At 44.7% G+C, this 13,472-nt stretch overlaps 1 protein-coding gene across 1 annotated transcript in view; it reads right to left on the bottom strand.

Annotated features, from left to right (window-relative positions):
- Window positions 1-13,472, bottom strand: part of DNAH11 (dynein axonemal heavy chain 11) — a 395,178-nt gene that overhangs the window by 206,009 nt on the left and 175,697 nt on the right. The window contains exons 31-36 of the mRNA XM_073581471.1: window positions 13,205-13,438; window positions 11,082-11,213; window positions 10,481-10,641; window positions 6,696-6,852; window positions 6,467-6,612; window positions 6,250-6,366 (exon numbers count right to left, since the gene is read on the bottom strand). Of these exons, the coding sequence (XP_073437572.1) occupies window positions 6,250-6,366; window positions 6,467-6,612; window positions 6,696-6,852; window positions 10,481-10,641; window positions 11,082-11,213; window positions 13,205-13,438 (947 nt within the window). The remainder of the gene's footprint in view (window positions 1-6,249; window positions 6,367-6,466; window positions 6,613-6,695; window positions 6,853-10,480; window positions 10,642-11,081; window positions 11,214-13,204; window positions 13,439-13,472) is intronic.

Genomic DNA, 13,472 nt, shown 5'->3' with positions numbered 1-13,472 from the left:
GATAATGATATCGTCCAGGTATATCAACGTGGCTTCAAAGTTGAGGTCTCCTAGACACCGCTTCATCTGCCGCTGGAAGGTTCCTGGGGCGTTGGCCAGCCCGAACGGCATCCGATTAAACTCGAACAGTCCCATGGGAAGGATAAATGCCATTTTGGCTCTGTCTTCCTCTGACATCGGCACCTGCCAGTACCAACTGGACAGGTCTAGAGTCAAAAAGTATGTCGCGTTCCCCAAGGTGGACAGAGACTCTTCTATGCAGGGCAGTGGATACGAATCCTTGATGGTGCAGGCGTTCAACTTTCGATAATCTACACAAAAACGCAGAGTGCCTTCTTTTTTACGAACCAGAACAATGGGGGCCGCCCAGGGGCTCTGGCTTTCTCGTATGACCCCCTTCCGAAGCATTTGAGCTAATAGAGTTTTCACTTCCTGGTATAGCTGCGGTGGTATTTGCCGATATCGCTCCCGTATGGGGGACGCCCCCACCGTGGGGATCCCATGCGTGATGGCCGTGGTACATCCAAAGTCATCCTCATGACTGGCGAAGTCACAGTGATATTGTCCAAGAAGTGTCTCTACCTGGAGAAGTTGGGCTGGCGCTAGGCTGGAAAGTTCGGCCCACATTCTCTCCAGGATGGCTCGACCTTTCTCCTTGGATACGGCAGTCTCTTGGGTTCGCACCGTTACTGCCCAAGGATCTTCGGGCTGCACCTTCAACTGGACCGCGGGGTCCGGCAGCATCTCCTCCAAAGGCCTCACTAGTTTGGCCACTTCGGCCCGCGGCTTCAGGGCGATATCTTGGTCTTCCAGGTTGACACAATGCACCAGGACGGTCCCTTCCCGCACCATGGCCAGGGAGCGGGCTACCAGTATGCCAGGGTGCAGGCGCTCTGAGTAGCATGGTTCCACCTGCATCTCCACGCCCTCCAGTGGCATCGGGACGCGGATGTGCAGGACACCACCTGGAGGAAGCACGAGTGGTGGGAGCCGCCGGCACGACGACTTTGCCCAGCGCCTCACCCTCCTGGCACTCCTGGAGCACTCGTGCCTCCCGCACCAACCGCTGGAAGACCTGCCCTTGGGCCGTGCGAGAACCCCAGTGGCTCAGAGTCTTTTGTATGGGCTCATTGAGGAGGAGGTTGCCGAACTCTCGTAGTATGTTCATACCAAGAGTAACTGGATGTTTGCTGCTTGTGTCTCCCCGGGTCAAGACCACTCCCCGGCGGCCAAGTGATTTGCCGCTTATCGAAATCTGCATCCAGGCTACTCCGACGACAGGAATTGGTAGCTGGTTGGCGGCTACCAACTTTATCAAGGCCTCCACTGAGGTCTCACTGCCTCGGGAAAATGCTGCCGAAAGTAAGTCTCCGGCATGGTTGTTACTTGCGATCCCGTATCTACTAGGCATCGTACGGCACGGCCTTCGATCTCTGCCCATACCACTGGGCACCGCGCGGCCAGGTCTTCATGACTCCCTCCACCCCGTGTGGTGGGCTCCGGCTCCGAGCGGCACCTCCACGGTTCAAGGTTTTCTGCTCTTCTTGGTCAGCGGGGCGGGTTCCCCCTGCAACGCGGGCATTCTCGGGCGGAGTGCCCCAATTCTCCACAATCGTAACAGGCGAATGGTCGCGGGGACCGACTTGGGCGAGGGCCGCGATGGTTCATGCCTCCTTCACCCGGCCCTGGCCGACTCCTTGTGGCCGCTTTCTTGGCCTCGGCCAGTTCACCTTTAATACTCTGTATCTCTTGCTTCACCTCTTGTACCCAGTGGGGTTCGCTCAGGGCGCTTACGGATGCTTCGATACTCCGAGCCATTCCCACAGGGACAGTCACCTCTTGCTCCTGTTCCCGAACCAGTGCCTCCTTCCCTATTTCGGAAAAGGTCAGATGTGGGTCCACTCGCACCCGCTCTCGCAAAGCCTGTCTTGTCAAAGGGTCTCGTAATCCGGTCACTAACAGGTCACGTAATGTTAAGTCCACGGTCCCCACGCCGACTCCACCCTTCCTTTCAATGGCTAAAAACAGTTCCTGCAAAACATTCATATACTGGGTCACTGTTTCCCCCTCTTTCTGCATGCGTCTAAACATCTGGGTTCTCAGTTCCCCCACATCGGTCAGGTCTCCATAGGCCTCTTCTAAGATCTGTAGCACCCTGATGAAGGTGTTTCGCTGCCCCCAGGGCCTCAACATTACTGTATCCCGGGCTTCCCCGTCCAATGCCATCAGGGCCACCTCTGCCTCTAGGTCAGGGACAAGCGGATGCATCCTAAATAACCCACGCATACGCTCCGTCCAATTCCACAGCATAGTATTGCTGCCGGAGAACCTGGGTGGATTGCTTAGCATAGCCAGAAATACTGGGCCGGGGGCCCTCGTTGTCCAAGCTCGGAGACTGCATCCTGCCGACTACGCCAAATGTGGTATTTGCAGGTACGCAGGATGCAGTGACGAGTTGCGAGACAACTTGGTGCTTTCAACATTGTGTTCCAAATTATTATGCAAAAAATATTTCCTAAATTACCTATATGAATTCCAGTCATTGTTATTTTCCAGTCATCTAATATTCTAGTATAATTGTAATGTTTTTGAACAAACTGCCTATGAAAACAGTATATTTTTAAAAATAAGAAACACTCAAAATGCATGTTCCAAATTATTATGCACAGCAGAGTTTTCAACCTTTTCATTTTTATTTTGAACAAAAAAATGGTCAATTGTGAAATTATAAGCATTATCAGCTTATTACAAAATGAAATCAAACATTTTCAAGTCAAAACTTTATTCTAGGTGATGTTACATTTGCACATAGGACCCCTTGTTCGAAAGAAGCTTCTGAACTCTCTCGTCCATTGAATTTGTCAGTTTTTGGATGGTTTGTGTTTCAATTGTTTTGCATGTGGACAGAATACCCTCCCAGAGCTGTTGCTTAGATGTGAACTGCCTCCCGCCATCATAGACATTCCTTTTGATGATGCTCCAGAGGTTCTCAATGGGGTTGAGGTCAGGGAAAGATGGTGGCCACACCATAAGTTTGTCCTCTTTTATGCCCATAGCAGCCAGAGATGCAGATGTGTTATTTGCAGCATGAGACGGTGCATTATCATACATGAAAATGATCTTGCTGCGGAAAGCACGGTTCTTCCTCTTGAACCATGGCAGGAAGTGCTGTTTTAGAAACTCCACATAGATTATGGAGTTCATCTTTACCCCTTCAGGGATCCTAAAGGGGCCAACAATCTCTCTCCCCATGATTCCAGCCCAAAACATTACTCCACCTCCTCCTTGTTGGCCCCTTAGCCCTGTTGTTATGGGGTGTCCATCAACCAGCCATCCTCCACTCCATCCATCTGGACCATCGAGCGTTGCACGGCACTCATCGGTGAACAAAACAGGTTGGAAGTCAGTCTTCATGTATCGTTTCGCCCACTGGAGCCGTTTCTGCTTGTGTGCAGTGGATAGAGGTGGTCGACAGGATGGCTTACGCACAGCTGCAAACCTCTGAAGGACCCTGCATCTTGTTGTTCGGGGGACGTTGGAGGCACCAGCAGCTTCAAAAACTTGTCTGCTGCTATGACAAGGCATTTTTGCAGCTGCTCTTTTAACCTGACGCAATTGCATGTTGGAAAGAGTCCTCAAATTTTCCTTATCAGCACGTACACGTGTGTGCTGGGAATCAGCTACATACTTCTTTATTGTGCGATGATCACGATGAAGTGTCTTGGCAATGTTGATTGTAGTCATGCCTTGACCTAAATACTCCACAATTTTTGCTTCTCAGCAGCAGACACATCCTTTTTCTTTCCCATTTTGGCAAAAAATGTAGGCTGCTTAATAATGTGGAACAGCCTTCTTAAGTAGTCTTGCCTTTATTTGGACACACCTGCCAAACTAAAGCAATTGCAGATACCTGTGCAAATTAAAGAGCCCTGACACACATCACCATCAATGAGTTTAAATGACAAACAAAAAAATTCTAACCTTATCACTCCTAAACTCTTTTTGCATAATAATTTGGAACACAGTTTATAATAACATTTATAAGACTAGAGGGAACTTTCCTCAATCACGGCCTGATCAACAAAAGGGGTAACACGGGTTTCCCTCGCAGGGGCTCTATACAAGCAAACACAAACAGGTAGAACACGACTACTTCCGGCAATAGCCGGTCACTATAGGGCCGCGGTATGGTTGACTACGGGTCCTTAATTATATAGTCAACTTAGCCATCCAGACATCCCTCGCCGTTCGGGATGGTGGTCTTTCGGCGTAGTAGTCGCTGGGCCCAGTTGCTGAGGCGTTGACGAAGTCTTCGCACGCTCCGGCGCACTGATGACACTGGAGCCCCACGGGCCCCGGCGGAGTCCTTGGACGGATGGGCCGCAGCCCCTGGACTGGGGAAAGCGGCAGCGATGTGGGATGGCGAAGGTCAGGCCACCTGGGCACCTAAAGGCTGCGATGGGGAATCTGCGGCCAGCAGAGGCTCGGCCCCTGCTGCGGACCTGAGCGGGACAGTGGTGGCCGCCGACGGCACTGTACTTGCCGCGGCCACTGGTGAGAGCAGGGCGGCTGCGGGTTGTGGGGAACAGGCCACAGCCGCGGGCTGGAGCGAGACGGCAGCGGCCGCGGGCGACCGCGGGTAGGCCGCAGCCGCGGGCTGAGGTGAGGCGGCAGCGGCCGTGGGTTGAACTGGGGCCGCAGTCTGGAGCGGGGCAGCAAGTCTCGGATGATCCTCTTGGTGCCGTCCCTCTGGAGTCCTCAGTGAGCGTCTTCCCTGGCAATGGTAAGTCGCTCTAGCTTTCAGTCGCTCCCACGGTCTCCTGCTGCCTCTGTCCCGGTCTGCTGACTCATCATCCCGGGAATTCCCCGCCTCCTTTATACTGGTCCTTCCCCCAGCCCATCTGTCTGTCACAACGGTCCATCCCCGAACTCTGTCCCCCGGGAACAGTTTCCCCCGGAACCCAGTTGACGGTCCCCTTGGTTCCGACCCGGACACTCTGCCGGGACCCCCCCTCTCCCACACATTCTTGCTCCATAAATTGTAAGCTTTTTTGCCCAGGATAGGTGACATATCAGGACAGGGAGCCAACTTTGAAGGACGCCTTGACGTTGAGAGTTGGGCTCACATATATTGGCCAATGTATGTGCTAAGTACCTTCTTTTTTACTGCAATTTTTTACAGAAACTTTGCAGAATAATATTTTGTATATACATTATGTAGGGTTTTTCCCATTTTCTATGGCAGTAATACAGTTTCAATGTTTTAGAGTAATCATTCTTAGTAATTCATGGTGCAACCTTATAGTTTTTCAATATGTTTTTTGGTGGCTACCTGTTCACACTAGCTACGAGGTACTGGTCCTTTTTTTTCTTTCCTCTATTTACACATAGATGGTCATATACCCTATACTGAACTGACACACAGAATGAAAAAAAAAAATAAGGAGATAAATATCCTGAGTATAAGCAGCTGTGTATGTAAAAACACTTCCGATAAAACCACAGGTAGGTGGTGAAACGCGCGTTGAGGGTGTGTTTGCCCCGTCATCCACCAAGACTGCAGGTAATAATTCAATTAATACATAATATTGGCATATTTTATACCTTTGCCTTAAGTGCCTATCTATGGATGCATGATTCCCTACATAGGGAATGGAGACTATCACAGTTAGTCATATATTTCACCTTTTTGCACTTTGATGTTCTATCAATATTATAGCTCTATCATATACAGTACATGGCCGATAGATCCATTTTAGGCTTATTGTTTTGATATACACAGCTGATAATATTCAGGATATTTATCCAATTATTCTACAACGTACATTTTGGGCTGTAGAGAATGATAACATCCCTGCCTGAAATTATGGCGTTGGCTTCTGATTAATGCGCGCAGCATGAAACAACTGTCAGTTTTCCTTTGAATGGTGGGGTTCCAGATATATACACAGGTAACTAACAAAACCTGTAAGATTAGCAATATAGGTAAAATATTATGCATGATCTGTTATTGCCTACCAGACTTTTATTCTTACTGCACGATTAGATTTTTACTATTTTTTTAATGGCTATAAAAGTTGCTCTTCTGTTCTCTGTTGTACAACTGAAAACACCTATTAGATTTTAATTTTTCCTGTGGATAAAATTTCTAAAGCATGTAATAGAATAATCATCCAAATAAAATACAAAATACAAAATGTGCGAATAAACAAAGCAACAATAGATGGCGATAGTGCTCCAATAGCTTGCCTGAAAAGGGCCTTGAGATTCTCTGGGAGTTCTGTGCGGCCAGCATATCCAGGATTCATAGTGATAAATATTCCCACTGATGGCTTCAATGTGATGTTTTCGCCGAGGAAAAAGAATCTGTCAGGAGGAGAGGGACAAGCTGTGAAATGCGTTCTTTGCAAAAGATTACATTTTGATTTGATGTAAGTTATCATTTCTGGATAGATTCTCTACTTGCCTCTTTCTCTTGTTGCGAATGGCATCTTGAATACTTTTCACCTGAACTGCAACCACTGACAAAACTTCCACTGCAATCCTGTTAAATTCATCAAAACATCCCCAGGCTCCGGTCTGCGCCAGACCTTTATATATGTTTCCTACAGACTGCGAGACAAATTGCAATGAAACGACACTGTGGGAAGAAATGTTTTAGGAAGCACAGATTGTGAATTTGCAATTTAACTTACTTTATAATCCATCTGTTCAGAGCAGTTGAAAACATAAACCATCACTCCCAGGGCTCGGCCTAAATCTTTGGTCGTTTCAGTTTTTCCTGTTCCAGCCGGGCCGGCCGGTGCTCCGCTCATAGTCAGGTGGAGGGACTGCGTCAGGGTGATGTAGCACCTATAGAAAGCAGTAAGTTCACTCTTAAAAAACGAATTGAAATAATTGGCTGGAGAAACATTAAAACATCTTAACCTCTTAATGCCGACACACTGTTTTTTGATGGAGGCAGAATATGTGCATAAAGGCTTCATTCATTCTCTATGGGACGGCTGGAAGAAGCTGAGCGCTACACTTGGTTATCTCCCACAGTCAGGGGTGCAAGGATCGTGGTTCACAGATGATGAGATTGTGACCGGGCCTGTGCAAGAAGGAAGCCTGCGATACCAGCACCTATTCCACCTTGATGTCTGTCTTCAGAAGGGGCTCAGGATGGGGGGTATCATACCAGGAAGGGGGGCACTTTACCAGGAAGAGGCCCAGGATGGGGACATTGTTATAAGATGGGGCCCAGGATGGCAGGTATTATTACTGGAAAGGCCCAGGACAGGGGATAATATTACTGCAAGTGGCCTCTGGATGGAGGGCATTATTATTAGAAGGGGCCCAGGATGGGGGTATTATACCAGGAAAGGGGGCATTTTACTGGGAAGAGGCCCTGGATGAGGGACATTGTTATAAAATAGGGCCCAAGATGGTAGGTATTATTACTGGAAGGGCCCGGGACAGGGGATAATATTACTGGAAGGGGCCTCAGGATGGAGGGCATTATTATAGGAAGGGGCCCAGGATGGGGGACATTATTAAATATAGAACCTAGGATGGGGAACATTATTGTATGATGGCGATATCATACCAGGAAGGGGCCCAGGATGAAGTACATTGTAATGAAATAGGGTCAAGGATGGGGGACATTATTATAAGAAGGATCCAGAAATAGGTGACTATTTCATGGGGGGTGAACTCGCATGTTTTTATACGATCTAGAAAGCTATAAGGGCCCATACGTTCAAATTTTGCACTGGGGTCCTCAAGACTTTAATTACGCCATTGCCCATAATCCCATAGAGAATGGCGTGGTGGTACACTTGTCTGGCCACCGCTCCATTCAAATGAAGGTTCCACCTGTTGGACTGCCACAGATCAGCAAGTTATCATCTATCCTAAAGATGGCATAACAAAAATTTATAACAAACAACAAAAGTTGTAAAAAAAATAAAGTACCACCCAAAACAAAACATCTATGCAACATAGATGATAAATGTATGATCATCTAGTATCTGTTCACTAAGTCCAAAGTCCTATGTGAATGGAGCAGCAACGAGAATGAAGAACCATCATGCAATGAACATTTGTGTTTTTTGCGTTTGTAAGCTTTGGATCAGGTACTGCCTAGAAGCATATTAAATATGTCATTATTTCGTATATCTTTTCAGGGACTCCAATCCACTATTACTTTCAAAAAGCAGCATCGCCCCATTTCCTCAAGGTACACATGCAATGAACTTGATTTCTGTGCTGAAGGATTAAAAAACAGAAGAGATGCCCTGCCGCAGCCAGCATACTGTGACTGTGCAGCCTGTGTGCCCCTTGATCTCAGTGCTCCATCCCCTCGGCTGATCATGGACATCCAGCTGCAGCACAAACGATTTATTAGATGAAACGAGTGTAAAATTATCTTTATTGATATTATAAAAAGAGAAATCGGTCTCTGCCATCCACTGCAAGCTGCTGAATAGATTCTACCACCACCGTGTGTATTTATTACCCTGTGCTCCCCATTCATTTGTAGAAACGGCCGATATTACAGAGATCTGTAAATTCTTTGAAGGTCTTAGGTTGGGATTTAAATAGCACAAAGTAACAAATTGAGAGAGATTTATTATAACGAAATGAGGGCCTGTTATAGGTTTGAAATTTACTTTATGACATATAAATTATACTAAACTTGTTGACCTCTGCATAGTAGCTCCCTTCCTCTAAACTTTGCTCACTTACACTGGTTTAGGAAAGTGCCTTGGGAAGTGGAAAACTCTCCAAAAAGTCCCAAGTTATGGCTTAAATTTGATGTACATCACAGCTTGTGACTTTTTTTTTTACACCAGAAAACTTGCATAGCTGCAATAAATCCTCTTCACTGGATAGACTGGTAACTTTATAACACTGCTTCAAATATATCCAGGCTAAGGAATCCTTTGGGCTGGTTGACAATATCAATGTGATTACTGTTTTTCCGTTCTGTCATAGGAAAACCAAACGACAAAGTATTGGATCAGTCATATGATGAACACCAATGGCACTTGACTAAGCCAAAGATTTGTCTCTGGGGGCTGTGTACTTCTATCCCTGCATAAAATTCACAAAATCATAAGCAGGCAGCAACACAGTGGAGAAAAAGAATATGTCCTTCTCTTCTCACTGATCTCTGCAGCTACTGCATTGAGCCAGCAGAGATGAGGTATGTATAATTACAAACACTTCCAGATTTCATATCTTGGCAGTCAGTGAGGGGGGAGGATGAGAACGGCAGCTCTGTGAGATGAGATTGGAAAGTGTTTGTCATGATACACCTGATACAAAGTAGCTGCAGAAATCAGTGCGGAGCAGAGGGCGTGTTCTTTTTTTCACCCTGTGTGTTGCTCCCTGCTTTTGATTGGTTTACAAAACATGAGGAAAGTAATAAAGCTCACCCTCATTTGCCAAGTTATTTAGCTGATCTTTTAACCATGATAACCACCTAAACTTTACAAGTTAATATCTTTGCAATGGAGATAAGACATTAAAAAATAGAAAGTACATTTAACGCAGCTCTGCAGCCACTGCTTCATGAAGTGGCCATTTTAACATGCTCAAACTGGTGAAAGGTCTTTAAACACATGCATATCATTCACTAAGAAATCCACTCCACTTGGTGGCAATCTTACTCTTTCTGGTGCGGGAGTTAAAATGCTGCTGGTGCATATCAAAACTCAATACCAGCCCTTCTGTAGTACAAGTGACAGTACCAGTCTCCAAAGGAGAGACCCCTAATGAATAAGCACGAGAAACATGATTTTTTTTTTTTAAGGTCATTCTGTTGGTGTCTGAGGAAAAGACTCCCTTTTATTCAAAGAGAATTCTTTTATTCTTTTATTCTCAAGTGCACACAAACAATACAAGGTAGAAATGGTAGCCACAATATTATTCGTGATAGATACCTGATGCTTTAAAACTACTCAGAACTTTAAAATCCTTAAAATACTTCTGATCTTGGCTCCCTGCATGGGAAGTAAAAAAAAACTCCCATATTGGTCTACTTGTGCCACTGGAAATATTTTAGTTGTCAGGTAAATTTAGTGATCATTTTTTTTTAATATAGACTCGTATCAGTTGGCGCTCCATATTTTTAATGCAGTGCTACAACTGCTTGGCTCAGATATAAGACAGCATCTTGGATGACTACAGCCAACACTTGAGGAGCATGGGAGCTTACTGCATACCGTGTTATTATGGGACTCCATGCATAACACTGTGTAATAAACTCCTCTAAGCTGATTTATGACCACATTAAAGTTCAGTGCAACTTTGATCTGGTCTGAGCTCATAAATCAGCAAAGACAGTAAAAAAGTTACAAATTCTGTGTCCAACAAAGCTTGATGACAGATTCTCACTTAACTCATACTGCTGCTAGCAATGTGCAGGGAAAGAATCTCTAAAAGCCAAGCAGTACAACAGTTATAATGAAACTTATATGCAAAAATTACTTACCTGTCAGTCAAAGGTGTAATGACCAGCCGAGGTGTATTTCCTAAATATTCGTAAGAATACTGGAACTGAGCATCACAAATATTGGCAAAACAGTGCTTCTGCTGGTCATCCCAGCGATGTCTGAGCTGAGACAACCAAGCAAAATCTTGAGCGCTGGTCACCTTTAAAGGTAAAAAGACAAAATTGAAAAATGCTTCATGTTACAAATTTACCGTAGGTGCCACATAACATACAGTAATCCATAATGTGTAAAAGCCTGTGCAAACAAGCAAGATACATCCATACATTCAAGAACCCTAGAGTTACGGTTCAGAATGAAAAAAAGGCTGAATAGACAGAATAATGGTAAAGGAAGGATCCACTTTTCATCAATTTTTAACCATAGTTACGTTTTTCTCACATGAAGAAAATGGAGGTTTTCCTAGAAACCAGAAAATTGATGGAAATGATGGGATCCAATTTTTTATGCTGACCCATTTACTTACAAATCAGACCAAGCTTTTTTTTCAGTCCTATAGGTTACTTGCCATTATCCAACAAAGTGCTCACAAGTGGCATTTCTCTACAAGAACTTTTTTTTAAAAAAAAATAAACACGTTACCTTATGTAAAACAAGCTTGGCGACCACGTCCCGGGCATGGACATCTATGGTGCATATTGTCATGATCTTCTGCCTGTCTCCAGGGGAGAGTTCACCCAATAACATGGTAATTAGAGCATTTAGCTGATTAACCTGTGAGAGGAGAATGTGATAAATTTCAGCCTGGTGCCTTCAGATGACCAGCGTACTCGTAGGCTCTGCTTCTGACAGAATTATGTAGGACAACCACAACAACCCTATTTTGTGGATTTTTCAATCATAAAGTCCCATTATTGCATTCTAACCATATATCATCATACACAAGTATAAGCAAAAAACGTTTTATTTCACACAATAGACTCACCTGGTAATCAGAATGGCAAATATAATCATTGATAAATGTTGTGAATCTCGGACTATTGATACTTTTTTTATCAACCTTACCCCAGGGTATCACATAGGTTGCTTTGACGGTTTTCCATGGCCATTATTATCCATTGTGACTAAGGCTCGCCATACACATTAAATGACTGTTGGCTGGACGATGCTTCGGCCAATTGTTTGGCCAACAGCCATCTTAGTAGACTGTGCTACACAGAGGAACTTTAGTTTGGCCGAGAACTTTTGTTTTGCCTCTGAGAAGGCCGACGTCTGAGACGTTGGGTGGTGGCTTATCTCTGAGAAAAATGCAATTGGCAGTCCAAAATCGGACATGATCGATTGACATCTCTCCTAACCAGTCAGCAAGGGCCCCCATACACATTAGACAGTCAGCAGATCACGTCGGTATCGGCAGGTTTAGTTGACAGTAGTCTAATGTGCATGGTTGCCTTAAAAACCTATTCTTAAAACATAGCACTTCAACACCAGGATTTGTGGAAAACTCATTGTAGTGATGCTGATCACTCATCCAGGTTTATGATAGCAGGGGAATATGTCTAAGGCCGGGATCACACATGTGAGGAAAACGGCCGAGTCTCGCATGTCAATACCCGGCACTTAGATCGGAGCGTGTGTGGCCGCATAGCAATACATGGGGCCGCACGTTCCGCTCCTGAGTTCCGGGTATTAACATGCGAGACTTGGCCGTATTCCTCGCATGTGTAGTCCCGGCCTTATAGTCAGCTAGGTTTGGTGTGTTCACCCTTGACACTTCCTTAAAGTCTCATTGCTCGGATAGAAGACTTTCAACCTCCTACAGCTTCCTACGATGTGGAGTGCAACCTGTATGGATGAAAGAGTTTAAAGTCCAAAGTCACCAAAATTATCAAAATAAAAAGTGATTTATTATTTATACTCATAAAAAAAACATGTTATAAAATGCCTTCATTAAAAATATCCATAGGCAACCACCTTATGGAAGCATTGATAAATATTGTTCAACCCAGGATTTCAATCTCCAAATTGTCTTCTTCTGGATGTGTTTAGTGAGGCACTTTATAACACATTTGTTTGGGAGCATTACTAATAAATCACTTTTTACTTCTCTTATTTGGTGGTTTGCACTATATACTCTTTCACACAGACAGCTTGCACTCCACATCATACAAAGCTATAAGATATTGTGAATCTTTTAGCCAAGCTTTTAGACTTTATGGAAGTGTGGAGGGTAAAAACACCAAACCTGGCTGGATAGAAGACATTTTTTCCCATTTTCATAAACTGTTGTGAGTGATTAGCATCCCTGCCCTGAACTTTCAACAAATCCTGGTGTTTAAGCGCTAGGTCTTTACATATCTTTTTTTTTTCACTTTCAGTACTTGGGGCATACCCGGCTTATACAAAGTAGCTCGATTTTTGAGGACTACACCAATGCAACACCTTATTTATTCATAATCTAAGGAACTTATTGTATACACATTTATTATACAGGTGAAAAATCTATATGCACTAATCTCCCATAACTACGTCTCCAGTGATGGCTGCTGGCATGGCTTCATGCCACGTTTGTGTGAAAGGAATAGGAAAATGTGAAGTTCTGTGACAGATAAAATACGGTATATTATAAAATTAATTAGCACAGACATTTGGAACTATAAAACAATAAAATAAAAAGGCAGTTATGAAGTTCAGACTGCAGCAGTATAATGCACCTTTGTTGGTGCTAGAAAGTATAATGTTACTACATAGCATACAGGATATACCTGTTTTTTATTATAATCTTTGAGCGCCGTTTCAAACCCTTCTTCCAACCTGTCAAAAGCAATTCCAACATCAATGGTCCACCAGATCTGGGAGCTGGTCAATGCCACCTGAGCTGGATAGTCGAAAATCCACTGTTCCCGCGGCTTATCCTCATATGCAGCCACAGCCTCAGTTATATGATGGCGCACAGTTTCACACATAGTGTCTTCCACATTCTTCAACCAGTGCTCTACCTTTTGAACGTATGCAAAAAAACACAAAATAAAA

This window comes from Dendrobates tinctorius, unplaced genomic scaffold, assembly GCF_039654945.1.
Source record: "Dendrobates tinctorius isolate UK_male_01 unplaced genomic scaffold, ASM3965494v1 ptg000070l, whole genome shotgun sequence".
Classification (NCBI taxonomy): domain Eukaryota; kingdom Metazoa; phylum Chordata; class Amphibia; order Anura; family Dendrobatidae; genus Dendrobates; species Dendrobates tinctorius.
This window is presented reverse-complemented; position numbering and strand designations above follow the sequence as displayed.